This window comes from Anas platyrhynchos, chromosome 7 (assembly GCF_047663525.1).
Source record: "Anas platyrhynchos isolate ZD024472 breed Pekin duck chromosome 7, IASCAAS_PekinDuck_T2T, whole genome shotgun sequence".
Taxonomy (NCBI): Eukaryota; Metazoa; Chordata; class Aves; order Anseriformes; family Anatidae; genus Anas; species Anas platyrhynchos.
The window spans coordinates 27,615,622-27,643,532 of NC_092593.1; the positions used below are offsets into that span (position 1 = coordinate 27,615,622).

Sequence of the window (27,911 nt, forward strand, 5' to 3'; positions counted from 1 at the left end):
AGCTGGTATCTGCAAGTAATTGTTCTGGATTTGAATGTCCTTTTTTGCTTTGCAGAGAGGCAGCACGTGAATGTCGCAGGAAGAAAAAGGAGTATGTGAAATGTCTAGAAAATCGAGTGGCTGTGCTTGAAAACCAAAACAAGACACTGATTGAGGAGTTAAAAGCACTTAAGGACCTTTACTGCCACAAATCGGATTAATTTTGGATTCCCATTTTCACTTGTCCAGGTGGGATAGAGACTGGTTCTGGCTATACCCAGAGAGACAATGTAAACTTTTTATTTTCTAAACATTTCTTTTTTTCTATGCGCAAAACTGCCTGAAGCAACTACAGAATATACTTCATCTGTGCTTTGCATCAAACTGTGAATGTTCAAATACTTGCCTCCAGTTCTCCCCTTACAAGATTATTTTCATCGTCAAATAATCTCAGCGTGAAGAAGAACAGGCTCCTTTCTCATCTCCCCATCCTCTTCAAGGAATAACAGTGGTCACTTGGGAAGTTACTGTGGGGGAGGGTCCTTTTGTAATGATTTCAAGAATTTGTGCTGAGTTCTTTCCATTGCCTTAGAGACGGAACTACCCCAGCCTCTTGGCCCAGAGAGCTGTGGGCCGGCATACGTGGAGCACGCGTGGTGCAATGAAGAAGCAGTGGTTGCCAAATCGGTTTCACATACTTGTTTTAAACCATAAAAATACATGTCTAAGTGGCACGCCAAAGAAAAGGCACTTCACAGTCACGTTCTGTGTGTGGAGCTAACATACCTTTTTAAAACTAGCACAGGAGGGGTTCTGATGTGTGATCTGCATTACTAGTCCCTCCTGGACTAGTGAAAACTCCATTCCACAGAAACAAATGGATTGAAATGAGCTTCACTGGTCAGTTGTTGCTTCTTGCAGCATATGTGTGCAAGTGTGTTTAGCATTTTGAATGCACAGAAAGAAGACACCAGCTTCAGAGGTTATTGGTTGGAAAATGATATTTAGATGGGGATGGAATTCAGAATTAAAAAGGTACAATAGTGACATTTTGAAAACAGATGTGTAGTAAGCAACGGTAACACACTAAAGCACTACCTATGAGTATTGCAGAACAACTAAGCAGTTGAAGCATGGCCAATTCCACATACATATTCTCTGATGGTTTGTCCCAAGTCCTCTCAAGCAATCAGGTATTTCTGTTTCCCTACCACTATCTTATGTAATGGAAATTATTGTACGTAATGGAAACATTGTCCTGGTTTGCTAGATTATTTTTCAAACTTTGAGGCTGCGCATTCCATCCGTAAATTAAATTGCAGTATGGTAACTGCCAGGACAACCTCAAATATCGAAGAGAACTTCAAACATGAATATTCCGACTGGCTTCTGCTTCGCAAGAGACAATATTATTTGAACTTTCCCAGGCTAAACAAATTCTTAATTTATTCAGAGGATTTTTTCATGCAAAGGGTCAGATTTACCAAGTAGTTTATTCGTGTAAGTAAAATTACTTATGTGCCTCAGACATTTGCAAAATCAAACTTCTTGTGTGTACTGAGGAAACATGGTCTTTCACAGATTTACATTGTTAAAAAGGTAGATCATGTTAAAAATAACTACTCAGCATTAGGACTTCCGTTGTGTGTCAAAAAGAATCATGCTCAGTTTGTTTACTGGCGCTCTGAAGCCAGTCTCTTCATTTATCAACTTGGGTCATTTGATGGAGTATGTTTACTTTGGGCCTCTGGTCCAACTTTTATGTATAGAGACATATGAATAAGACTCTGGTCTATACTAATGCCTTGCCTAGCAAAGTATTAGCTAATATTTTTTTTCCCATTTGCTCTATCTGTTTTTAAGATAAATTTCAAACATGAGCTTCTAAAAGGTTATACAATCAATGTGACGTAGGAAGAACTTTTGCAAGACTTTTGATAGTTGAGTCTCAAACAGCTAAGCAGTATTAAAAGTTCTAGTTTTCTCATTTGAGAGGGCATTCAGTTTCCAAGAGACTTTAAAAGGAGCAGGGTTAAACTTGTAGCATTATTGTTAAATCTAGAGTTATCAATAATTTCAAATTGTTTGTATTTCAAATAAGAGAAAAGAAGTATCAGAATTATGAAAGAATTCATTTTCAACTTAAGTTTTGAGGGGGTTTATAAATGGTCTATTTTTATCTGTCATGGAGAATTGATTTTCATGTTTTTATTTAATGGAAAATGAATTTATGAGTTTAGCAATGCAAATTTAAAGAAGACCCTAAATTCTCAGCAGTGCTTTTCTAACAATTGTCTGATTTTTAAAGACAGAGAATACGTGCATGTATGACGGTTACCAGTTGTTCAGAACTAGCGCAAGAAGTAGACTGTTGATAATGCAGGAGTAATTCTCGTAAAATATTTAACTTTATGATGGCCTGATTTACACAGTTACATGGGATGGTTTCTCCCGTTTTGAGAAACGTGAAGAAAAGATGTACATTCCTACATGAAGGCTTTCTCTTTTGCAGAACCATCTGTCTGCAAAAGCTTGAGGTTTTGTACTGAAACTGCATGAGGCTAGCCGAGATCTGGGAGCTGTTCCTAGCAGGTCATGAGCACTCACTGGTAGTCACGCAGCACAAAGCCTGGCGGCTGAATGGACAGGGGAGCCTAAAGCAGTTCCTGGACATGGTTCTTCCGTTGAAGCCAATTTGTGAAGCAGTGAGAGGAGAACTGCATTACCAGTTTGTCTGTGCGTGGTCTGTGAGTAGTCTATCGTGTTATTAGTGTAGACTGCGTTAGCAACTAGCATTTCATTGAGAAAAAGAACATTATTTTAAAGTACCTAGGGATCTGTGAGAATCTTTATTTTTATTTATGCTGCACTGAGGATTTAGGGACTTGAATTTCTTTAATGGAAATTTTAAATGACGTTGATAAAAAATGTATTAGGCCAAGTACAAGGCTGGCTAGGGTTACCCATACATACTTTACTACTCATAGTGACCCAAAAAGGGAAAGGATATGATGCAGGCATTCATTCATGTGTTACTTACCAAGTAGTGAGGTTGGGGTAATCAGCTTCTATAAACTAAGGCCATTTGGAAGTAGGACAGCAATTATGCTGGCAGGGGGGAGGGAAGGTTAGTTTTATATCTCACGGTTGTGAGTTTTCAAGAATTGATAGCCTGTTTTACCTGAAGAGAGGGTTAGAAAGGGCTAGATCCATTATGTTCATAATAAACAAGAATTGATTTGAAATATAATTTTTGTAATGTCATTATTTTGCAAAACAACAGCACCAGTCAGGCAGTTAAGATATTGTCAGAGGTGCTCTTTTAATTTAGATATTCTTGGAAAATACATATGTATAATATATGTACATATATATATATATACACACAGTATATAATCTACAGCTCTGAGAGCTTTTAAGTCAGGAATGCTGAGTATTATAGTATATGGAGGTCAGAAAAAATTTTTACTTCTCTGTGTGTGTCTGGGTGTGTGTGGGTGTGCGCGTGTGTGAAAGCTTCCCCTGCCCCAGTAGTTCTGGGCTGCATTATTCTAGCGCTTATTACTGATTTGTTTTGTGCTGTTTCTCAGTTATCCATTTTCAAGAATTTTATTTTCATCTTTCATGATTTTTGTGAGTTGGTTTGTTTTTATTTTTTTATTTTTTGATGGAGAATTTTGAAATTATATAAACAGTTGTTTTACAACAACTACCACCCTGCAGAATAATTCACTTTTGTGCTTTTTCTCTTTGGCAGCTATATATCAAAGGCAGATCAATTGGAAAGGTTGTTAAGGTGTTGTTTTTAAAAGGAACCACTGGTAAGACTTCTGTTTTCCTCCTGGGGTAGTGGCTGTGCATTTTTATTTAAGCAGTGATTTCACCAGTGAATCAGATAGTTGCTGGCACCATTGCTTGTATCTGAAAGCACAATTTTAGCCTGTCATTGTCAGGACTGTACAGACACCTATACGTTCTGGCTCTTGTGTAGTTCATGTTTGTTGCAGACCACTGTCTTCTCTGGTACTTTACATTGATCAGAAAACTGGTGGGGTGTTTGGAATCATTAAGAGGCTCAGGAAAAAAATAAAAGTTAGATTTAATAAGGAAAAACAGCCCTAATAGTTTCTGATCTAAATTTGTACTACAGTTTTGTTTTGTTTTGTTTTAAATCTGGGCTTCCAGTAAACAGCAGCTGCAAGTAGTCATCTATTAGTGAAAACTGGCCTCTGCCTTTTTTTTTAATTTTATTTTATTTTAGACAGATAGCCAGTGCTTTTTATGGGTTAAAGACAAGTCTCCCCACCAAAGCAAGTTTATTATCAGTGGTTGCGAATCTATGACAGATCGACAGATCATAGGGGATTTCATTGGTTTCCTAAGACCCTGTTTTTATTGTCATTTTTTTTTACCCTGAAGCAGGTTAGTGATGTCACATTTGCCAATGATCTAACCAAAAGGTCATGTATTTATTTTTGTTACACGGTATTCTTTGTAAATGTTTAATTAAAATGTGCACTTTTTAAAAAAAAACACAAAAAAAAAACACAAAGCAGAACAAAAAAAAAAAAAAAGAAAGAGAGAAATTGGGTTTGCTTGAGAAGCTCCCTGGCAGAATTGCTGTAATCCTGCCACCTGCACACAACTCACTCCTCTCCCCACAGCAGTTGACTCTTTCACCAATTTAACTTGCTGATTAGCACCTGGCTTCCAGTAGGCATTGCTTCAAAATGGCAGATCTGGGCTAGCACTACTGAAGACTGGAAAGAATTAAGTGTATGGTGTCATAGCAGTAGGCATAGGATGGCTATTAAATTATTTTTAGACAGAGTAGAACTAGTTCAGTGACCCCAAGTGAGAAAGGTAAATTAATTTGGAAGGAAAACTAAATTCCTTCTCCGTCACTTTATTCCCCTTTTCTTAATTTGAAATTTGGCTGCAAATTTTGGAAGTTGCATTCTAGGAAAATAAATCAAAATCACAATTCTTTGGCACCAGGAATTGAAGATGTAGTGATAGTGTGTCACCCTGCTTTAAAAGAAAAAAAGCACAACTAACTTCCTTTTGCAGGAACAATGATAATTATCTACAATCCTGAAATATGTCACCGTAAGCAGGTTTTAAAAGCATACGGTACATTCATGGTTCTCACATACTGTGCCTGGGAACTCAATTTCCTAAGCTTTTGAATTTGCTAGTCGTAAAAGACAGTGATTTTGCAGAAAGCTGAATGTATCGTGAAGCTTGGTCACTCTGGGAGGAGCTGGACTGGTAAAGAGAAACAGGGTGATGAAAACCTATCTGCTGTGTGCTTGTGACAGGTTCAGGTTTGTGGATGGATGTGTCTTAAATCTGTGCATCTTTTAGGAAAAGGGACCAGATCCAGTTGGTGAAGGGGGGATTACATTTCAAGCATTTTGCCTTGGAATGTATTTTTTACATGTATTTAAGCTTTGGCCTGCAAAGAGACTTGCTCAGGCTAGTTTGCGTAGCACAAATTGAAGACAGTGACCTGTTGTGGTGCTGCAAGTGCAGTTTTTGACTTGTGTTACTCAATGCTGAGTTTAGGTCTCACTTTCACCAGCAGTTAGGAAAAAAAGCCAGCTGTCACCAGGAGCTGGGTGCTGGCAGGGGAAGGGCGAGGGATCGGCCGTAGCGATCCACGGTTAGTGCAGTTCCATAAGCTGACCGTTTACTGTACTCACGACTTGGGAGCAGTCAGTTCACTGAGTCTCAGCCTCAACTATGTATTTCTCTAAATTAGGGGATAGCTGAGTGTGAGACCAAGGGGAAGGCAGGCCTTGAGCCAGTCAGTTACCTGGAAATGGCCGCTGTTAAGATCTGGGGATGTTTGGATGCTCTCCACAAGTTGTGTTTTATCCAGGTGCCACTCCATTTTTTGTGTGTGTAATGACGTTTATTTATATAAAAACATGAAGTTTTAAAAGTTCTAGAACTGCGAGTTTGTATGAGATTTGACGCTGTGCTGCTTATATGGACTTCTAGGGATGGGATGGGGAACAGGGCAAGAAGAGGTGCTAGTTGGCAGCCAACCCCTCCACAGACTTGTCCACAGGTTGGTTGTTCATTTCAAAAATGAGTTACTTGTAGTCTGGATTTATAAGTTGAAATTGTTTTGAAACAGTGTTTTTCAGGGAAGCTTCCAGAGCGAGGGTGGTTATTCTCCCTTTGTAATGTAAGCTGGAAAGAGCAAGTTCACCTCATCTGCATTTCTGATTCTTTACCCAAACCATGTCAGCACAGAACAGGGTATTTGAGCTTGACTCCCACGTTCCTGTGGAAGTTAAAAGACTAAATGAAAATCCATTGTTGGAGGAAAATAAGTTCTTATTTACATTTTCCCCAAAATTTAGAAACATCCCTGTTGTGTTTTTTTGTTTGTTTTTTTTTTTTTTTTTACTTTTTTTTTGTGCTTTATCTGTGTTTTTTTTAAAAAAAATGTACTGGGTTATAATGCATTTTATTAACACTATGTACATATTAGCTGCTTTGTGTTTCAGAATGGTAGTAATTGCTTTGTATATTAAAGTGATTCTTGTGAATTTGTGAATTATTGTCATAAAGAAGTGCTTTTTCTTACTGTAACCTTTGTGGTATAAACTGTCATAACTCCCTTTTTACACAAACATTTATGTGCAGTCACATAAACATGCTTTTAAAAACTCTAAAAAGTCTCTTTTTTGGACAGGATGATCCGTTTACACTAATTTAGGGGTAAAACTAGAAAGGAATATGTGAAAAGGCATATTTTAAGCCAATGATGGTGTCCTCTCATGTTCTGTGGCCTGCTGTGAGTATTCATGAGATAATTTTCCCAAATAGAAGGCTTTTTAAATCTTAATTAGATTGAATTAATGAGAGGTTAAATCCTGAATAACAGTTTCTCTTTCACTTCTGATACTTATTTTTAAACCTGCTTTCTTGTATCTGCTTTGGTGGCAATTAGTTTTGTTTTTTAATAATGTGTGAAAGATTTTTTTTCTTTTCACAGTTTAAATATGCTGTCTTTCCCACATTTAAGCATTCCTGAAAGCCATGTACTACCGATTTTAAGAACAGAACAGAAGGCAGCAAGCATTGCAAAGATTGTAACTTGATTATGTAATCTGCAAGGCTGAATCAAAACACTGGGATAAAAGCCAGAAGAACAAATTCAGCACTGATGCAAACACACCTCTAGTGAAATCAAGGGAAAGAAGAAAGGTCAGCTCATTATGGCTGGGATTTGGTAGTTCTCACAACTAAGCACTTGCATAATGTCAGTCCTATACTTGTTCACAAAATCCACGTCTCGGTAATGAAAGAGAATCAAACAGGGATTAGTCCATAAGATAAAAATGCAGTTCGTCTTGAATTTCACAGTGAAAGAATCAGGTAATGCAGGTCCCTCTGCAGTCAGTAGGTCATCTGGTAAAGCTGATTCTTCTGATACTGCACCGCAAAGCTCTTTTGTCCATAAAACAGAGTTGAATATCATAGTCCATGTCTTTATATTAATTGAATACCACTTCAGTGTTGCAATGACATTTCAGAAAAGTTTGTTTCCTCACAGCATGACATGTTTGAGGAATGACTACAGAAATTCACATCACGTTCATGTCTATCCAGTCACTTTCCTGTGTCTTGGATCCTTTCCCAGGGGTGAGTATTTTTTCTCTTGCAAGTCTATTTATGCACTGCCCTACTGCTCAGGGACTGATGCACAAACAGGTCCTGCCTCCAGGTGAGTTCACATGGTGTCACAAATCAGGACTGATATAGTGGAACCACCCAAAAGAGAATCATGGTGATTTCTCTAGTTCTAGGATGAACGCAGTGACAGAAAGTGCTTGGGCAGGGTGTTAGCTTAAATACCATACAGCTGCTGAAGCACTGATGTGCATCATCTTGTTCTGCATCAGAAGCTCACCTGGGACTGATTGGTCAGGACACCAGAGTTTGCTTCCACCTCAGGCTTGCAGGTGTCACTGCAGAGAGGTGCTCTCAGCGCTTGCTGACTGGGCAATTACACCTGTCCTACTGCTGTCCTGCACATCTGGTGTGCTTCACAGCCAGCATTTGCCTGAAGCTGTGTGTAATGGTAATATAAAAAAAGCTCTGTAGCCTAGCTTTGGATGGCAGAAGATACTGCTCATTGGCTAGTGCAGAAGGGTGGGAGTACCACCCCAACAGGAATGGGGTATTCAGCTGAGTTGTTCTCACAGGTGCTGCCTGCCACTGAACACTGTAGCTTAAAAAGCAACCAGAACTGATGTGCTTGGGGTGGTGGCCCAGCAGCAGTATTTCTATTCTCCCTTTTTCCTTCTCGCTCTTGGCTCACCCCACAGCCTGCCTTTCCTTAGATTGCTAGTTAACACTGGCAAGGGGGACCTCTGCCCTCGTATTGCTGCATCAACTCATGTGCTTTACTCTCATCTGTTATGAAGAGGTGGGGGGCATCTTAGAAGATGTTTCCCTGTTCTGCCCTGCCATAGCTTGCTGGCCTCACTTAATGCAAAATGAGTGTCGGCAGGCACGAAGGGACTGCTATGGGAGGGAGAGGAGGCAGGCCCTGCTTAGCCTGCCTAGATTTGGGTCTCATCTGAATCTAAAGGAGTGCCTGCACCCCGGTGGTATTCAGAAGACAAGGTGTCCCTTTCAGGGGATGCCACTTTGTACTCAGAGCTCACTGAGCGGTGTGGGGCCACCAAAATTTCTGCTCTGCAGCTCAGGGCAAGGCACTCGCCTGAGCTGCCAGTATCTGTCTTATGCTGTGCTCCATGGGTATTTACTTATGAGCAGCAGCATTTCTTTAGCAGTGCCTTCAAACGTACTTCCTTAGCTTTGCAAAAGCTCCTGTGCAACAGCAGCACTGCAAAAGTCAGGCCTCATCTCTTCTGCCACATTCCTGCTCTCAGAAGGCTATGGGTTGTAACAGCAGCTCTAGGAAAACATGCTGTGAGCTGCTAGACATTAGAAAGTGATACAGTTAAACTGATTTGTTTTAAAAATGCAGACCTTCTACTGTCAAAGCAACGCCTGGAGCAAAACCCCCTTCTTAACAGCACGTAGGTTGTTACACTAGGCTTTCTTCTGTGCTGTTTAAGCATTTTAAGCAGGTTCCTACTAAGGCAACAGTGCAAGCTGCAGCTTCTTGCAAGAGCTGAGCATGGCTAGGTAGCAGACCTTCCCCATGGGCCAAGTCACGTGCACACCCAGGCACAAGAAAACAGCCCTCTGCTTTCTGCCAGCTCCAGCCCCAGGGGAAGCTAAAATATGCAGTGACCACAGACAAGCTAAGAGAGAAGGAAGCACCGGTGGGGAGGAAAAGGAAGAGGAGTGGTGAGAACTTAGTCACATTCCAAAAACTATACAGAAACAGAGTGGGGAGGGCTTGTAATTTTTTTTCCCAAGCATTGCTCACCCAGTTGATAGGACAGAAAATGCTATGTCTGGCACATTAAAACTCATTCCATGTTCTGTTTTTAATTAAAGCTGCTGTCCCCCTTCCCTCAAAGGACTTAAGCACTGGTTTCAGACTGCAGATTCCCAGCAAGCTGTGTAAGTACTGTTTTAGTGACACCATGTGGCTTCTATACAGACCAATGTAAGCAAGTGTTTTACAAAACATCCACCCTCGGGCTGAGTTCAGAGCCAAGCAGAGAACTTCAGCTGAAAACAGCTGACAGACTCTCCAGTGATGAAACACAAGACCTTTGGGCCTCATTGATCGGAGCTGTAATGACAAATGTGTCATTTCCAGATTGCAGCCTACCTTTCATTTCTGGACCACAGACCCTCTGCATCTTTTCCAGTTGGGAAGTTTGATAGAAGCAGAGGAGATACAGAGCTTGTTATATCCATGGCCCAAAGCAGCTGGTGGCTTTTGCTGTTGTCAGTGCCAAAGACATGCATGAACCTGACCTGGGTTAAGTTTAAAGGGGAAAAAAAAAATCTAGGCCACTGCTTTCACTAGTTTCCTGCTTCTACCATTAGAAAGAGATGGAAATCTGCTCGTGGTGTGATTCAGATTCCCAGCTGCCCTATTTATCGTGTAGGTTTTATGGGATAAACACACAGGTATTTCCAAAAGCTAAAGATAAAAAAGCAAGTTACTTAAAACAGCATCTAACTATCACTGTGCACCAGAGGCATGCTAAAATCTAGATGCTGTCTCAAGCCTCAAGCTCCCCAGTAGTAGAAGACTACATTCCCCCCAACTGTAAAGATTTTACAGCAGCATTCTCCTCTCCTAAATAACTGCTCTCAGAGACTGTGACCCACAAAACAAATTGAGGTAGAAAGTAAGAAGTGGTACTCTGAGAGTCAAGGACTGGTATTTAAAAAGCAGTTTTGAGTCTCCTTGCTTTATTTGCCCTGCTGGCGTGCACGTGTTTCTATCTGCTCAGAGGAGCCTTGATCCGTGTGAGGGAAAGTTAGACTGTTAGGGCCAACCCAGGAACCAGGACTGCTTTAGTACTGCAGGCATAGCCTCCACACTCGCAAGTCAGATATAATCACCACTAATTTCCAAGTTGGCTTACTCTGCAATGCTGCTCCTTCCCCCCCTGCTGACCCACCCCTTGTTTCCCTGTGCCTCTTCAGTTCAGCAGTGGCAGCAATAGACAAACTTTATAGCATCTGCCTTTGTTGGTTTTGCACTCTGAATGGCTTCTTTTACTGCAGCTTTAAAGGTGCAGAAGGTTTGAAGAGTTAAAGCATTTGGAGCTGCAGTCTTAGTTTATATTTCTTCCATATTACTTTACTTTTCTAAAGCTGAAATTATAAGGAGGAAAAATCCCACTTTATCTATTCTAATCCCCAATCTAAGTTTCCCACGGAAGTTAAGTGTCATTTGATTTTAAACGACAGGCCTTTTTATGACGTTTTTCATGCATGAAGATTTCTGCAGCTTAAATCAGCTTCAGAAATTACATTTGATAAAAAGTCAGTGGAAGACCTTATATGTTTGTTATTGAGGAATGAAGCAGAACTTTAACTTAAACAAGCAGAAGGTAAGTACAATCCTTGCTGTGTCAGACCAAGTGGAAGAAGATGGTGAAATAACAACCTCTGCAATTATATGCTTAGGAACAATTGTATTTAATAGAAACTAGGAGAGGGTTGAACAGGATGAGTGGCTTATTAACAAAGTATAGAGTCAAAAGTCATCCTTGTGACTGTGTCTCTGTGCTTTGTAGATATGAATGTCCTTATTGGAATCATAGTAGACCTCATACACAGAGAAATGGCCTTTCAGCATCTTCAAGAAGTTGTTATCCCGTTCATAGCGGATACGACAGGAAAGAAGAATCACGGTTTGCTCTGAGCATAGATGCTCTAATGTCTGAAGCAGTTCCCCAAATGTTTCTTCCAGATAAATGATGTCTGCACCAAAGACGAAGTCAAATGCTCCTGGAGGGAAATTATCCAGGTCTTTTCCCCAAGTCAGTTCCTTCACCACAGCTCTTGGATGGAGTTCAGAAGGTAAGTTAGCCTGTACGTTTGACTCCAGGAACTCCAGTGCTGCTTCCCTGTCTGTGATGGTAACACGGGCACCTAGGTGGTACAAGAGTTTGTCTCAGGTTAATGTCTGTAAACAGCATTTGGAATACAGTGCTCTAAGTCAAGCAGCCTCTTTAGTTCCTGTTAAACACTATTAATTCTCCTAAGCTGTTTGACTAAAAACAAAAGAACAAAACAGGCAGAAAGCCCGCTGTCTCCACACATCCTATTCTTCATCAGTCACTTAAGAATATAGAGTATTTTTCACACAAAGATTGTCAGATTAAACAAAGTGTCCTGGAGCTTTTTCTCGGTGGGAAAGTAGTTACTTTCTGCCTTTCCATAGGTGGCAACAAAGTTAAAGGGATTGCTACAATTAACCTGCTCTGATTCCATACTTGTGCTGTTGAAGAGAGGCAGCTAGAGAGCCTATTTCACAGGTCAGATTATATTTATGGATGTGAGATTTAGCAGTTTGACAAAATGTGGTTATGCCACTGCTATTATTTCAATCGGCACCTTCCACAGTCACTAGAGCTTTGAATTACAAAGCTAGCCTGGGACAGTTAGCACAAATTTAACATCGCACCCTGTCCCTGCCTCAGCCGTGGATCCCAGGTAAATCATTTCTCCAGACCTTGGTTTCGCTGTTTGCAAGGCAGGCCACCAAGGCTCATGCAAGCAGAGAGTGATTTCTGTCTGGAGCTTCATCCATGCTGCATTTTAGGACAAGGGGAAGACAGCAAGTACAGCTCCTGCTCCCCGGGGGAAGAGAGCTGCAGAACTCCGTGCTGCGGAGCTGCCTACCATGGTAACAGGCGGCAGCCTTAGCAGGGTCCCACCATAAAGTACACTGCCGTGGCACCACCGCCACAATAAATAACGCAGCAGGCTCCGAAGGCTGACAAGAAAGGGAGATGACTCGGGCAGGATACATCGCAGTTCACATCGGTGGCTTTGGTATTAACTTCTGTACCAGGCATGTAGCTGTAAGAGTGGCAGCTTTAGTGCAGCTGTAAATCGCTTCAGGCAAACAAACCAACCCTTACCCAGCAGTGTGGCCACTATTCCCAGCAGCCCCGTGCCAGCTCCCAGCTCGATCACCGCCCGATCTCTGAGATCCACGCTCCCCATCTCCAGATACGCGCACAGGACGACAGCCTAAGCGGGGAGACAAGGCCAGTTCAGCACGGGGCTCGCCTCAGCCACCTTATCACCGCGTTTCTGATTTACACCGAGGGAGGAGGTCGCGGGAAGGGCCGGGCACACGGGCACCTACCGCGTCCCACACCACGGCCGCCACGCCGAGCCGCTGCCAGTCCTGCCGCAGGCGCAGGGTGCGCCCCGCGAAGCGGAACGTGGCCCAGGGGCTGCGCAGGCCCTGCAGGCCCCAGCCCTCCGCGTAGGGCACCAGCGCCATCCCGGGGGCCTCCCGCAGGCACCGGGGGAACCGGGGGAAGGAAGGGCCCCGCTCCCGGCCCGGCCTCTCGCCGCCGCCGCCGCTCCCTCCCCGGGCGCCTGAGGCGGGGCGCGGCCCGGCGGCGGGCTCGGGGTGGGGGTAGGAGCTGCACAACGGGCGGGGGGGGAAAGGAAAAAGGAAAAAAAAAAATGAGGGCGGAAGTGGAAAACACGAAAGAAAGGAGCGGGGGAGGGGGGAACACAGCACCCAGTGAGCATCTGACTGGTACCAGTTTGTCGGTGGGCTTCTCTTTTTGACACCTGGGTGCCATACCGAAAGGTAAGAGGTGCCAAGCGCTCTGTGAGGCGCTGCCTGCTGCCACTGTTGCCTCTCTGTGGCTTCAGCTCATGTCTTGTGTTTCAGGGCTCTGAGGTAACGGCCATAAAGGAAACAGATTTGTCAAGCCTGCCAGCCTCATCGCTCACTGCCAGCTCTGTGAACGTGGTCCCTGCAAGTACTCATTACCAGCCTGGAAGCAGCCCCTCAATAACCAGGTAACCATGGCAGAAACACATCTCCCTTTGTGCATCTGGCCAGAATACTGACCACGGCAGCAAAGCCAGGGTTGCTCTCGAGTGGGAGTGTGGTGCTAACGCTCCTGCTGCCTTGTTTGTGCATGGGTTTCTCTTCACCTTTGGCTCCGTTTAATCTTGTTTGGCAAAACAACACAGTGCTCTTCTCCTTTGTCTGTCTTCATAACCAGTTACTTGAACTTGCTCCAAAGCCTGCTAAAGGCCATGGGAGGGCTGGGGAATCGTCCTGGCAGCGCTTGCACTCCAGCTCGCTAGAAGCACTGCTGCAGGTATTCCACCCACAGGCATAGAAGCTCCAGACATGTTCTTCAGCCCGTGCAAGGAGCCAGACCTTGTGTGCAGAGGGCCACAAGAAAAATGCCTGGGGGAGTGGGGCCATGGAGTAGCATGGCTTCCCTGTGCCCATCTCTGGCTGTGTGGCTCGGCACACAACCAGAAGTCACCACCAGAAAGAAGAGTTAGGCCAGCCCTCAAACTTGAGGAGCATAACCAGCTCAAAAAAAAACCCACACTTTCCCACAGGAAGCAGTGAATCTGGCTGGCAGACGAAAGCAAATGTGGTTACATGTGAAAGCCGTTGATTTCGACTGAATGGCTCAAGATTCATGAACCTTTGTGGAAGAGCATTACAGGCTGCACAGGGGTAGCAGGAACTAGAGCTTGTTTTTAGGGTTCTGCTACTGTAGGGGAATGAAAACCAGTATTTCATTTGCCCAAAACCAGTTCATACTTGTCTTATGGCAATACAGACTTCTTCTCATAAGCATGCCAGAGCAGGTGAGATGATTCAGCTTACTGTGGTTTTATGTCCTAAAGTGCTGGTCCCTTGCCACTGCTTCTGCTTTTCAGAGTTTGAAGCTGCTTGTGCTATTATCTCGATTTTTTTTTTTTTAATTATTTATATAGGCAATGTGGGAAAAGCTAGGAGAATGATTGCACTTGAAATAAGAGCTCTGCTTGGGTGAGTTTTTGATTCACTTACACTGTGCTTAAACTACACCATCAGCCAAATGGAGGGAAACTCCCAAATGGCACACATCTTTTTCCTCCACCTCCTAAATCACATGCCAGCCTTGGGATCTCCAGCCTAGGAGATGTAGATGAGTGCAGCAGGGCTCCAGTGCTCCTAATTCCCTCCTTCCCCCCACCCCACCCCCAGCAGTTTTCTTCCCCAGTGGTATTTTGGAAGATGTAGAATCTGGCTAGATAGTAACTAGAGCGAAAGGAGGCTGTACATGAAAATGTACGCGTTTGTTCTCAAAGACAATAGGGTAGTGAGTGTTTTTTTTTCTCAGGAATGTGTTTTTGTAAGGCAAATATCCCTGAATATCTTTGGAGATCAGCAGGTTCTCTAGCGATCCTGCTCTGGTTCCCAGAAGTATTTTCCCTTCTTCCCTGCTAATGTTTCTTTGGCACTGACTTCCATGAGCCTTAGACAGAAGGTCAGGAATTACTTTCCAGATTAGAACTGGATAGTGAAGCTATTAAAAGGCAATCAAGTGCACTAAAAGCTCAGAAAGAGCCTTAAATTTAACTTTCTCCCTCTCCAAATCTATTTTTTAAGTTACAATATCCAACTACTATAGTGGCAAGAAAGAGATGTGTTTTTTTTCCACCCTTCCTGACAGTAAAATGATAAGGAAAATGAAACAACAAAGAATTTTAGGCCTAAAACAATTGTCCAGAACTGAAATGCTTTTTCTCCCAGCAGGGTGAGAGCTTAGCACAATGATAAAGTTTCAAGAATGTACCTTGGTTCATCCTTTTAAGACTGCAGAAAGCAAGACAGACACCTAAGCAGCAGATAAACTTTCAAAGTAGGAAACAGCTCATTTTATGGAAAGCAAGGGTGAGTTAAAAGAAACACTGATACAAGTCCGTTCTTATCTCACTCAACTGCTTAATAGAACAAAGGCATAATGTGTCCAACTGTAAGTAAATTGCGCTGTACCAATAAGCTTCTTTGGGTAATTTTAAAAAGTGTTTCAGAGTAGCGGTCCTTGTAATACTCAGGAGATCAAAGAATCAAGTAGATGAGTTGGAAATGAGTGCAAATTATTTTGAAGCTATAGTAATATACCTCCCTTATTGAAATTTTCTCCTTACTGCTCAATGTTTAAAATCCTCCCTTAGAAATGAATGCAACAGTTCTTGTGATGGCTCTGCAGACACTGCATGTACCACAATACCATCCCCAATGTGGGGAAAATACTGCATCCATCTCACAGTCTCTGGTTACCAAGGCAAAGGCAGGTATAAATAGAAGCAATCTATTTTTTTTTAAACTCTGTATCTGGAAACTTGTGTTGTTGATAACCCTTTGACAGCAACGCCTTATCCCAAATGGTTCTGTTGTACAAAAGGCTAGCAGCAACTATTTGTGTAGAAACTTCTGGTCATACATGTTTAATCCTTCCTTTCTAAATAAATATCATCTACGTCTGGTTGTCATTCCACTGAAAAACAAAAGCTGTCTTTGAAGAAAAGTTTTGACAAATATCTATTTTGCGAAGAACTTTCATCAAGCCAACAAAAACTAGCAAACACAAGGCATGGAGGAAAACTCGGAAAAGAAAGTGGTCTTTCTCCCTAACTGTCACCGTAAGTGGCCATTCAAAGGACTAGCAGCGAAATGGTTAAAAACTTTTACACTTAAATCTTCACCAGGAGCTTCCAGATTCTCTACACCACTGAGATAGATGGGGTGGTGAACTGCTTTCTGTTAAGTGAAAAGGGAGTAAACCAGAGATTAATTTGGCTCTTCACAGCTTGCAGTTGCAGATTTAAGACAGCCTCATCTTGAACTGACTTGGATCATCTTTGAAACCAACAGGGTGAATTAAAACTGAAAACTTAAATTTCTGCAGAAACTGACAGGTTATCTGTAGACTTTATAACTTGCTGGTCCAGCAAGATCACTGAAAAATTATAAATATCAAAATAATATAAGGTATCATCCACTGTATCATTTTCTTTACTCACACAGTTACATTAAACAATGGAAGTAATGAGAAAAAACACAAAGATGTATAATTTCATAAGTGAATGAGCTGAAATACAGGATGTTTCTGAAGAAGGAATAGTTCCCATCAGTAGTATTGCATTCACGCCTTAAACCTCACATCTTGATAAACTGTCAGACATAATCACCACGTTTATTAACTCTCTTGCTACAGAAGAATCACTTAGCTTTTAGTGGAATTATGTGACTGATCTCTCAAATGCCTTGCAGTTCTGAAAGCTGACATTATTCTGAAATTTTAATTAAGCAACAAAAAGCAAAATGAGCCAGATCTTCCTTTCCATAAGCAACAACTGCACTTCATTTGCTGGAAACCTCCTCCTCTTACAAACGTGCTTGTGGATGCTCACAGATCTGCAGCCTCTTGCAGGTCTCTACTAGCCAGACTTCCAGGCCACAGGATGCCACGTGTTGGGCCGTGTGACAGGAGCACGCCTCACCCACTGGAGCATGAGCGACATGTGAGTGGCCATCAGTGCACACACTGGTGGCTTTTGGGCAGCACTGTGCCCTCCGGTGCCCTCCTTCTCCTGCAGCTTCTGTACTTGCTGCAGCTGGCTGATGGCCACACATCAGGCTGACGTGGGGCTGGCATGTGGGATGCTGGAGCAGGGAAAATGCTGCAAAAAATACCCTTTTGTGGAGTCTGAAGACAGATCTAAAGGCTTCATTTTAGGTGCCCAAATTTCTGATGAGTTCTATAGGTGCAGTGTTATGTAATTGGAGGGGAAATTACAGTGCAAGCAGTGTATGTATTTAAAACTAGTTAACAACAACTAATTAAAACCGCTTTAAAACCAGTATTTGTCTATACGTAGGCAGACAGCCGCTAGAACATTCATATGGATGCAGGAGCATTTGCCACAATGCAAAGGTTACTCTTTTTAAACCAAGCAGAAACCAAGTTTTAAGAAAAATGGTTTTTATTTGTTTGTTTGTTTCTTTTAATTCATGATGATATTAGCAGCTTTTCTCCACTTTTTAGAAACAAAATCCTTCAGACAATGGAGACGAAAGCAACAGTCAAGTCTGAGCAATTTCACGTACCTTAGACCTTGCAGGAAGGGTTCCTGCGGGCCTCTTTCCAGGCTTTGGCGGCCCAGGTTGGAATTAAACCTTCAGAAGTTTACCCTAAACAAACCTACTGCAGGGCTTACTCATGCAATTTGCCTTTTCTGAATGAAGTCACACATCCATGTTAATGTTTGTGTTAAAATACTGGAAAGCGTTTTCCTTTTCCTCGTAGGAAAACTGTACACATGACCTGCAGTAACAGCTACTTCTAACGCTTGGCTCATCAGAATAGTTGTTCGATCAGCTCTCTGCCCGGCAGCAAACAAAGGACAGCTTTGCAGGCTTTGCTCTTTCTTGACTTCAGCACATCTCAAATTCTCTTCTCAGGCATTGAAGTCTCCATTAACTCTACTGGCTGCAATTTGTTCTCCTTAGCCTTTGATAACTGCAAAGCCAGTTTTATTTTTTCTTAAGACAAAATAAAGGTAGGGCCAGAAAGGAGAAGCTAAGGTCAAAAAACATTCCCTCCCGTACGTTTGTTCAATTGGCATCACTGCAGTGATCCAGATGTTTGCACGCTAGGAAAGAAACCCCTGCACTGCCTGTAATGACACCTTGGATTGCTGTGGAGACAGAAGTATGACTTTAATCAATGACACCGCTGCTGCAGTCTGTCTTTGTGCTACGAAGCACAGCCTCCCAGCCCCGGCTAGCTGGGTAGTGGTGAATACATCCTAGCCAAGAATACTCCAGGAGGTGATTTCAAAACTGAAAATTTAGGGCTACTAAAAACCCACCCTGTGTATTTCCCTAACTACTGTTTTGCTTCATTTTTTTTCCCTTAAATGGCCATGGTCTTATGTTACATGTCAGCTTCAGAAGACAATCACGCCTGCAATATTTTTGTCCTGTCAGCTGGTCGTGGATTTCAAAACAGGATGCCTATTTTTCCCCCCATTATTCGCAGCAGTGAGGCACAGAAGCCCGAGCTTTTGTTTTCAGTTGGTTATACAGGTTCAACCTGGTGATTCATTCTTCCTGCAGCTATGTTTCCAGGAAAAGACAATGCCGTGGCCCTCCTCCAAGTTCCCCACAGACTGCTTGAGAGTCAGAGCAGAACGCGCTCCTCCTCTGCAGCCGAGACACTTTCTAAGAAGGGATAAATGGATGAAAACACGTCTCAGCGCTGCTGGAGACGCACAGCCTCGGAAAAGCACACGCAGCACTATGCCAAGGTGAAGCTCAGCGCACAAGTGAGGGGATTGGCACTCGTGGGCCCTGTGAGGCGCAGCCACGAGCAGCGAGCTGGTCCCCGCTTGGGACTGATGCTGAGCCTGCAGCTTCAGCAGAACCCTGCGGTTCCCTTGCGGTCCCTTCAGCAGACTCTCCGGGCTGCGTGGGCGACAGCGAGCCTGCAGCTGCGGGAGCTCCTCAGGAACCCTCACGCAGAGGGGAGCTGCCGGGGAGCAGCGCTGAGCCCGGGGCCGCACCGAGCCCCCCCCCGTCAGGCGTAGCCCCGCCGCCATCATGCGCCCAAGGCACGTGTGCGCCCGGCACGGGGCGGGGCGCGCCCAGGGGGCGGGGCTTGGCCAGGGGGCGGGGCAGAGGGGTCCCGGTGACGGCTCCCGCGCCCATTGGCGGGCCGGCGTCACGCGGCGGGCGGCTGGGCGGGAGCGAGGCCGGGCCCCGCCCCGTGCCGGGGGCGGGCGGCCGCGCGCGCGAGGGCCGTTGGTGGGGGGCTCGCGCGCGGCCGTTGAGGCGCTGAGGCGCTGAGCCCGGCCCCGCCCCGCCGCTCCTCCCCTCCCCTCCTCTCCCCTCCCCTCCCCGGCGCCTCGGCTCCCCCCGCCCCATCCCGGCAGCCGCGCAGCCGGGGCCCGGCGGGGGAGCTCGGAGCCCCATGGGCAACACCGTCACCTGCTGCGTGTCGCCGGACGCCAGCCCCAAGCTCGGCCGGGCCCGCGGCGGTGTCGGCGGTGGTGGGGGGGGAGCAGCGTCGGCGGCGGGGCCCGAGCGCTGGGCGGACGCCTACCAGGCGGCGGCGGCGGCGGGCGGTGGTGGTGGCTCGGCGGCGGCGGAGGCCGACTCGGGGGACTCGGATCCCGGCGGCGGCGGCCCCCACCTCCAGCACATCAGCGACCGGGAGTTCCCGGATGGTGAGCGGCGGCGCGGGCCGGTGCCCGGGGCGGGGAGGGAGGGGGTGGGGGCGCTTTGTCCCGGCCGGGCCCCCCCCGGCCCCCCGCGCTGTCACCGGGGCTGCCCCGCCGCAACGCCTCCGCCCGGGGCTCGGCGCTCGGGGCCCTCCCTCGCTGCCCGCCCCGGTCACGGCCCGGCCGCCGTTGAGGCGCCCCCGGCAGCGGGGGGAGGCCGGCCTCCAGCGCCGTGCTCGCGGCGTTCCCAGGCTGTGCCGGGCGGGAGGAAGGAAGAGGGTGTGTGGGGAGCGAGGGCACGGCGCCGTGTGCCTGACATCACCGGGGGCTCGGAGCCCAGCCCTGCGCCGTGCGATGCTCGGCCGGAGCTGCCTGGCTCCCAGGTTGCTCCCCGTGCCGCTCGCCGTGCCCCCGGTCTGCTCGTGGACGTGTTGCTGTGCGCATCCCCTCCGGTCAGACCTGGGGGGCGGGTGTCGCAAAGGCTCGCTCCCGGCGTAACTCCTCTTGAGACGTGCTTGCGGGTTTGTGCTGTGCAGAGTTACTGAGACAACAGGTTAGGGGTGCTCCTGTCTGCCTGTCAGCTCACGTGGTTCTGCAGGCATATGGCATAGTGGAAGAGCTGATGGTATTCAAAACTTTCTCTAATTAAGTGCTTTGCTATTCCTCTTTGTAATTATAACCACACCTACGTGAAATATATTCAGCTGGAAAAATAAATAGCCTGACATCTTTAGTGTAGGATGCGTACAATAACAATCATTACTGGTCCTCCGTGCTCATATCAAGTTTGTGAACAAATTTTGGTGGTGGTAGAGAAACTGGCTGCGTGATGGCAAGGAAACCTTCAGAAATGGAGTTATTAAACTTGTGTGGTTCTGCACAGCCCTGTATGGTGCAGCTGTTACAGAAATGAGATGGAACAGTCAGCTCCCTGGGTCTCCTTTGAGACAGCTGTGCGATACAGCAGGAGAAATTTTATTTGCCATTTAGGAGAAATAAAACTTTATTCTTGCAAGAAGATATTGCAGAAATGTCTGAACTCTCCCATGCTCATTAAGCGGGAAGGAACTAAACTCTCTAAATGTTCGAATAAGCCAAGCAAAAATGCCTAAGCTAAATAAGCCTGCTCAGGAATAAGTGTTGTATTTGATTGACTCCTTAGTATGTGATCATGTCAGCAGTGCTAAATAATTAGGCTTAATTTTGATCTCATTCAGATGTCAGAATTGGCCTCAAAGTAGGGAAGTACTAATTTATTTATTTGTTATAATTTGCAGACATGAGTAAAAGTGTATAGGCCAGGAATAAGGTGGTGGTTGTTCATCACAAACTTTAGTTTTGTGTCCGTGGGAACTTTGATTTTGAGGATGGCGGTAATCCTAAGGTTAGTACTGATAGTTTGCATGTTAGACGGTTTTAAAGATCACTTTTACTGTGTTGTGAGATTCCTGACTGCATGACCTCAGAGGTAGATCTTGCTGCATGTAATGAATGCTGTTTGTCTACTGTTTTCTGACTGATGTGACTGTTTAGTGTTGCAAAAAGTATCAGAGTTTGATACGTTTACGAAAATACAATTCTCTTTGTTGAATGTTAGATGTAAAGTATCTTGTGTCCATGTTTTGAACATGCTGAAGTGCTAACCAAATAGGAATAAGTAATCAACTTCATAACGTAAAACATTATTTGTGAAAATTTCTGAATATTTTTGAAATTAAGTGTTACAAAACAGACGTTGTAATGAATTTGTCAGCGATACTGCTGTATGTTTAAGACCTTCTATGAAAATGTTAAATCTGTAAACGCAGCACTTACACATACCAGGTACCTATGCTTATCCCTCTTAACTCTAGGATATAAAAGCTGTCAGCATACCAAACTGTGCAGGCAGCCTACACGTTTCTGTGCTGCTGGCTACTACAGAACATGACTCTGTTGCTGTAGTGGTAGGTAGTCCAGCACTTTAATTTGAGGGATAATATTACTTCTATATTTTTTTTAGTGTATAATGCAATGGTTAGCTAAGATAAGCCAGTTTTGTAGTAAAGGAAGCCTCAGAACCAATTAACTGGCCTTTTGTTGTATCCTTTGGAGAAAAATAAAAAGCTACAGGGGAAAAGAAATCAATATAATCTTGATTATTTCTGTTTTGTGATGCACAGTTCTACGAGTTCCTAAGAACACAGCTAAATATATCAGAAAACTTGCATCCAAATGTCATGGAGACTTAATTCCTTAAATATCTGCCTTTAAAGTTTGTTGTTCCTGAATCTCTGAATCCTTTTCCACTTGTTTTGCTAGAATTGAATATGTTGGTTATCAGGAATGCGTTAATTTACCAGCTGAATTTGGTATTTTTTTTGTATTGTTTTGTTTCTTTTTTTTTTTTTTTGAGCAAGTGGAATGTGGTCCTCACAGGTCTACACTCTTAAATGGGGATTATTCTGATGCTTCTCCAGCTTACTGCTTAACAGGCACTGTATTTCATAAGCATTACATTATGGACGTTAATTTTATTTTGGGGAAGAAAAGGACAAATATAATGTGTGAAATACAGTAGGTAAATACAGAATATAAATCTAAAATACTTATGTTACATCTCATTGCTAAAAATATAGAAGTAACTGCTGTCGAAAATTGGAAATAGAATGCTTATCCAAAGTACTCCTCAGGGGATGGAGTAGGGTTTATGGTGGTCAACCGGCTCCAGAAGCTTTCCAGTCAGAACTGCTTAGATTGTCTATATCAAAGCAGAATTAAACAAGAAAGGTTATGAGGTGGTATTTATATAAGACAAAAAAGGAAGGGTAAGTGGGAGGGAGATAAAACATACTGTGAAACTGAAAATGTAATGCTTCAACAAAAGTTGATTCAAATGGGAATAGACTGTCAGTTCCGCTGCGAAGAGAATTTAAAGGATGACTTTGTATTTTATTGTTATCAAGATCCTGAGCTATAACCTATTCTGTGCAGATGTTTTTCTGAATGAGAAATAAGCCTGCATTTGTGGTTTGATATTCTAAGCCAAGCTGTGTTAAGTAAATGGAACAAACACAATTTGGAAAACTGATAGTTTCTTCTAAATAGGTTCATGCCTTGTGTTGATGTTTGATATCAAAAGCTAAAAGCAAAATCTAAAGCTGTTAGTTGGTTGTTCAGCCGAGCATTAAGTGTTCATTGCTTCTGTGTGAAGCAGCAGTCCAAAGCAGTTGGAATTGACCAAGAAGGCTTTCCTGCTTAGTTTTACAATCAGCAGCTCTTTGATCTTAATGTTGTGTTTCAGTTGTGTTGTGCTGACTACTGTTTTTTTTTTTTCCAAACAAGTGTCTGATAACCTTTATTTTAGGGATTTTTTTTCCTGTTATTTTGTGGAGAACTTCGTGCAATTGACATTTTCTTGCCAGATCCCTGTGTTTAAACATAGATCTAGTTTTTCATAAATTCCTTAATTCTTTGATAAAACTAGAACAAGGCCTCACTTGGCAGGCTTTTCTCATTTGTACTTGAAAATATCTCCTTTCAGCATTGCTGTTTGCTGAGTGCAGCAGTTTGATCAGGGGCATGCCTGATTCCATGAACCAAGTGGAGGATTGCTGACCTACTGATCTGATGGGACACAATCATGCGGTACCTTCCCCTGAAGAGCTGGGGGCTGGAGAATGAAGGGAAAAGAGGATCAGGAATGAGAGGGAAAAGCAAACAGGATCAGGAGAGGTGCTGAGTGGGACAAGATAATTGCATGGAGGCTAGATGGGAAAACAAATATAAGGGGACATGAGAGAGGAGAGTTAATAGAGAATAAAGAGAGATTTACCTGAACAGGCTTAGACTAGTGCATAGCATAACTCTTACAAGCTACCCATGAACTTGCTTTTCCTTTTTTTTTTTTTTTTTTTTTTTTTTTTTTTTTTTTTTTTTTTTTTAAACAACCTCTGGCTGTCCAGAAACTGTGCTGCAGTGAAAGGGGCAAGCTTCAAGTTGTCTACATACCAGTGCTGGAGATGAAGAGATAATCAATATATTTGACTATCTGTGATCAGATTTCACCAATAACTTGTCTAAACCTCCTTGCAGAAGGTGTAAGTTTGTTAGTCTCTTATATAATGTCAGCTTGCTAAAAGCATATGGATGTTTTTTTTAAAATCCTGCTTTAAATGTTATTATTTTTTTTTTTTTAAGATGAACACTTTGATGCAAGGAATCAGCTTTTTTCTGTGCTGAAAACTGCTGGCATCAGAGACTTAACCATCTTGTGTTGTCTTTTGTGGTTCTGTTCAGTTGTGTGCTTAGATACATATGAAACTGGGGATGGAAGCCAGTAGATACATTTGTCCTTGTTATTCCTGCTCCCCTTTTCCCCATATTTACTGAGATTTTTACGTAACTCTCTCTCCTTTCCCAAGAAGCATCAATATGCCTTTCCTACCGCTGACTAGGAATTACATGTAACTAGGTATTTGCAGCAGTTACAAATAGTGTGGGGTCTTGACAAATGAGAAAGGATTGACTCTTACAAGCCTGAAACACCTTCCACCTTGTTGGCTTAAGATGCCTAATGCCTTATGAAGTGACCTGAAAAGTGCACAGAGTGGGAATGATGGGATTGGCAAGTCCTTCAGAAGCAGTGCTGAAATTGCCCTATACGTTTGGGAATAGAAGAAAATATTGCCATACTACAATGTCTGTATTTCTGTTCTTATGTGTAGATACTGCTGATGGCTAAGGAATCCTCTGTTTCTCTCCACCAAATCTTGTGGATGTCTGTAACTAGCAAGTTTATGTAAGCCTTAGTTTTTTAAGAACCACTGATAGGGAATGCGTATACAGGAGGCATACCTGGAGGGAAGTAGATTTGTTTGTTTTGGTGTCTTTCTTCAGACTTACAGTGTAGCAGCTATTATAACTCAGAGATTTCCATAAAATGACAAATACTGAAATATACAGCTAATCTGAGGGTTTCAGTGAAACTTATGGAGTTAAGGAAACTGAATTCATTTTCATGTTAACTTTTTTTTTTTTTTTCCAAATTACTATGTTTACCATGTAACTTATCTCTCGGATCCTCTCCTTTTCTGGCTTTCTTTGTGATACTTGCTCTTTTTTCTTCTACCTGTTGGGGTAGATGCTATAGAACACCAGAAGTATTGTAGCTAGAGGTATCTGTTCTCTCTGATGTGCTCAGTGTGCTGAGCTTGTACTGAGACGATGACTAACAGGGGAACTAACTCTTGCATGAGCCAACAAAAAGCAAAAAACTACTCCTCCCAAATTCATATCACACATTACATCAAGGCTTCCAACAGTCTTCCACATATAGGAAGAAAGAGGAAGTTACTGAGTGTGGTAGGAGGGAAGCACTACCAAACATTAAGAACCGAGACCTTGGATCTGCAGATCCTTGAAACAAACTAATCTTGAGACTTCTAAATATTACTGTTTTGTCTTTGTTTCAGATAGAGTTCAAATGTGCACTCTTACTTCACTTGCTATGAAAATCATGTTTTCAGAAGAAATCTTTGAATTGTTTCCACTTTAAGGGATGAAAGAAGATGCAACTGTGCTTAAATAGCTCTGCTGTTTTTTCAAATGGGTAGCGAAGCCAGATGAATAAAACTGAAAATCCCACTTGTAGGTGATACAGGTGTCAGGGTTTTTACTTCCACAGCTGATACAAATATCCTGCTATCAACCTGATAGCATTCTGCAGTGCTTGATGAACTGTGCGTGTATAGCACAGTTTTGCCTGTGGAACTCTGAAAGAATCTTCAGTCACTGCAGTAATCAAACATAGTTGGGTTTTGATTTTTTTGTTGTTTTACACTGTGAAAAGTAACACTGGCTTGTCATCGATCATGTCAGTCAGACTTGGATAATAAACTTTTGAATGCTGGTTTCTTTCAAAGCCAAAAACAGCTTTCCTCTAAAACCATTGGACATGTTTTGTATACAGATAGTTATTGTTCTTTTATTGAACAAAATGAAGGTAAGCTGAGAACTCACAAAGCCACTGTAAAGAGCGACTGTGTTTGAGCTTGTGCCTCAAATGGCACAAAAGATGTGTTGAAACCCTTTTAACTTTAATAAAAACCCAAACTTCATGTGAAGCTTGAATTAATGCATCCATGTCAGCAATTGGAAGAGGAGAGAAAATGTAACGTGCCACCTGATGGACTGGCATGTGACACCTAACACACAGCACAGTGCGTCATAGTTGTGTTACCTGTAGACACTACATGATACAGGGATTTGTGATACTCACCTGTTTTCCTTTCTGAACTATGACTTGTGAGAAGGAAGGCAGCATGCATTCAAAATGTTGGTGCGGATAAAGCTTCCCTTAAACTTATTGGCACGGATTTAGGAGTGAAAGTTAGGTTGATCTTGCTTCAATGTGTAAAGTGTAGAAAAATTTATTGTTGTAATGTTGTGGTTCCGCTCGAGTGGGCAGCCGAGCTACACTACAGCCGCTCTCTCACTCCCCCTCCTCAAAGAGGAATGGGGAGAAAATATGATGAAAAGGGCTCAAAGGTTGAGATAAGGACGAGAAGATCACTCAGTAATTATTGTAACAGGCAAAACAGACTCGGCATAAGGAGATAGTAAGATTTATTGCTTATTACTAACAAGCTAGAGAAGTGAGAAACAAAGGAAAGAAACCAAAAGCACCTTCCCCCCCCCATCCACCCTCTTCCACCTCCTCCCCCCGAGCGGCGCAGGGGAACGGGGGAATGGGGGTTATGGTCAGTCCACAGCACTTCTCTGCCGCTCCTTCTTGGTCACTCTCGTCCCCTGTGCTGTGGGGCCCCACCCACGGGATGCAGTCCTTCATGAACTGATCCAGCCTGGGCTTCCCACAGGCAGCAGCTCTTCCAGAACTGCTCCAGATATGGGTCCATACCATAGGATCCATCCCTCAGGAGCAAACTGCTCCAACCTGACTCCCCCACGGGCAGCAGCTCCTGCCAGGTCACCTGCTCCTGCGTGGGCTCCTCTCCACGGGCTACAGGTCCGGCCCGGAATCTGCTCCGGCAGGGGTCTTCCACAGGCAGCAGCCTCCGTCGGTGCAGGGCCACCTGCTCCACCGTGGTCTCCTCCACGGGCTGCAGCATGGAACCCTGCTCCACCGTGGTACTCCATGGGCTGCAGGGGGACATCCTGCTTCACCATGGTCCTCACCACAGGCCGCAGGGGACTTCTGCTCCAGCGCCTGGAGCACCTCTCCCCCTCCTTCTTCACTGACCTTAGCGCCTGCAAGGCCATTCCTCACTCCTCTCACTCTCCCAGCTGCTGTGTGGCGCAGCGTTTTTTTCCCTGTCTTAAATATGCTCTCACAGAGGCGCAAAAACAACATCACTTATTGGCTCGGCTCTGGTCAGCAGTGGGGCCCTTACCAAACATGGGGCAGCTTCTAGATCCTTCTCACAGAAACCACCCCTAGGGCCCCCTGCTACCAAAACCTTGCCACATAAACCCACTACAAAATTTTATTTTGATTTAGAGCAGAAACTCCACAGCTCCTATTTTTTTTTTTCATTATCTTATCATGGTAGTGAATTGTGATCCATGTAAAAGTCTATATGGGCAGTGAAAAGCGGGCAGTGTGGAAGCAGTTCTTCCTCCTTGGCTTTGTTAATGGTTCTACATTGGATGCTGTCCAGAAATACCTTTCTAACAAAATGTTAGCTACTTTTAAGATTTTACTTGTGAACTATTGTTTTCCTTCTACTTCCAATATACACTTCTATAGACATGTAGTTTCCTTCCTTCTCACTGGTCCTGCCTTCACTGTGGAATTTTGGGTGCTCCTGGCATCCTGCTCTGCCTAGTTAAAATGTGTGCACATGATTGTAACACTTGCAGGTACACAGCCTGAAGTTTAATTTCTTTGAGTCCAGAAGCAGTAGGTACTGTGTACAGTGGAATAGATCTCTTATCACGTTTCCCTGACAGGGGCTGTGACCAGTGTGCGATAGGATCGTGCTGGGGTTGGCTGCAAGGGACAGCCGAAGCAGTGTGGATCCTCCTGCAGTTTAAGAAATGCAAAAGTCACGATCTGTAGAAATAACCAACTAACAACGAGGGTGGTCAGCCTCTAGAACCTGTTGCCCAGAGGAGCTGTGAAGTCTGCGTCTGTGGAGCTTTTCAAAACCTGATGGACTTGGGCCTGGGCAGCCTGCTGTAGCTGTAGGGGAGGAGAGCTGGACTAGCTGACCTCAAGAGCTCCCTGCCAACCTCAACCACTCTGTCACTCT

General features: G+C 44.0%; 3 protein-coding genes across 17 annotated transcripts in view; 2 read left to right on the top strand and 1 right to left on the bottom strand.

Moving 5' to 3' along the window:
• Nucleotides 1-6,550, top strand: part of CREB1 (cAMP responsive element binding protein 1) — a 39,395-nt gene extending 32,845 nt beyond the window's left edge. For 5 of the 9 annotated variants that reach the window (XM_072041117.1, XM_072041118.1, XM_072041119.1 and 2 more), the window contains one exon: nt 60-6,550. In XM_072041117.1, coding sequence (XP_071897218.1) covers nt 60-200 — 141 coding nt within the window. In that variant the 3' untranslated portion in view covers nt 201-6,550. Of the gene's footprint in view, nt 1-55 lie in introns of all 9 variants that reach the window. The other 4 variants (XM_027461074.3, XM_072041120.1, XM_027461076.3 and 1 more) reach the window with 1 other exon arrangement.
• A 4,516-nt stretch (nt 6,551-11,066) lies between these two features.
• METTL21A (methyltransferase 21A, HSPA lysine) lies at nt 11,067-13,214 on the bottom strand. Of its 2 annotated transcripts, XM_005016856.5 has the most exons (3): nt 12,764-13,047; nt 12,534-12,645; nt 11,067-11,538 (listed from the first exon to the last, which is right to left on the bottom strand). In XM_005016856.5, exons 1-3 carry the CDS (start codon nt 12,902-12,904, stop codon nt 11,141-11,143), a joined length of 651 nt encoding a protein of 216 aa, XP_005016913.2. In that variant the 5' UTR covers nt 12,905-13,047; the 3' UTR covers nt 11,067-11,140. The 2 variants fall into 2 exon arrangements, with proteins under 2 accessions (XP_005016913.2, XP_071897223.1); XM_072041122.1 differs by lacking the exon at nt 12,534-12,645 and having other exon boundaries at nt 12,764-13,214.
• Nucleotides 12,532-27,911, top strand: part of CCNYL1 (cyclin Y like 1) — a 43,607-nt gene continuing 28,227 nt past the window's right edge. The window contains exons 1-4 of one of the 6 annotated variants that reach the window (XM_027461070.3): nt 13,084-13,222; nt 13,307-13,437; nt 14,383-14,437; nt 15,185-15,325. In XM_027461070.3, coding sequence (XP_027316871.1) covers nt 15,313-15,325 — 13 coding nt within the window. In that variant the 5' untranslated portion in view covers nt 13,084-13,222; nt 13,307-13,437; nt 14,383-14,437; nt 15,185-15,312. Of the gene's footprint in view, nt 12,663-13,083; nt 13,223-13,306; nt 13,438-14,382; nt 15,326-19,308; nt 19,666-27,911 lie in introns of those variants that run through there. The other 5 variants (XM_021270440.4, XM_072041115.1, XM_027461071.3 and 2 more) reach the window with 5 other exon arrangements.

Excerpts from the sequence above, each read along its gene's own strand:
- METTL21A (XM_072041122.1), bottom strand. The coding sequence starts at position 13,214 with ATGGCACCCAGGTGTCAAAAAGAGAAGCCCACCGACAAACTGGTACCA. Across the intron at positions 11,539-12,763 it reads CGGCCGTGGTGTGGGACGCG|GTGCCCGTGTTACCATCACA; the intron begins GTAGGTGCCCGT and ends TGTACCACCTAG.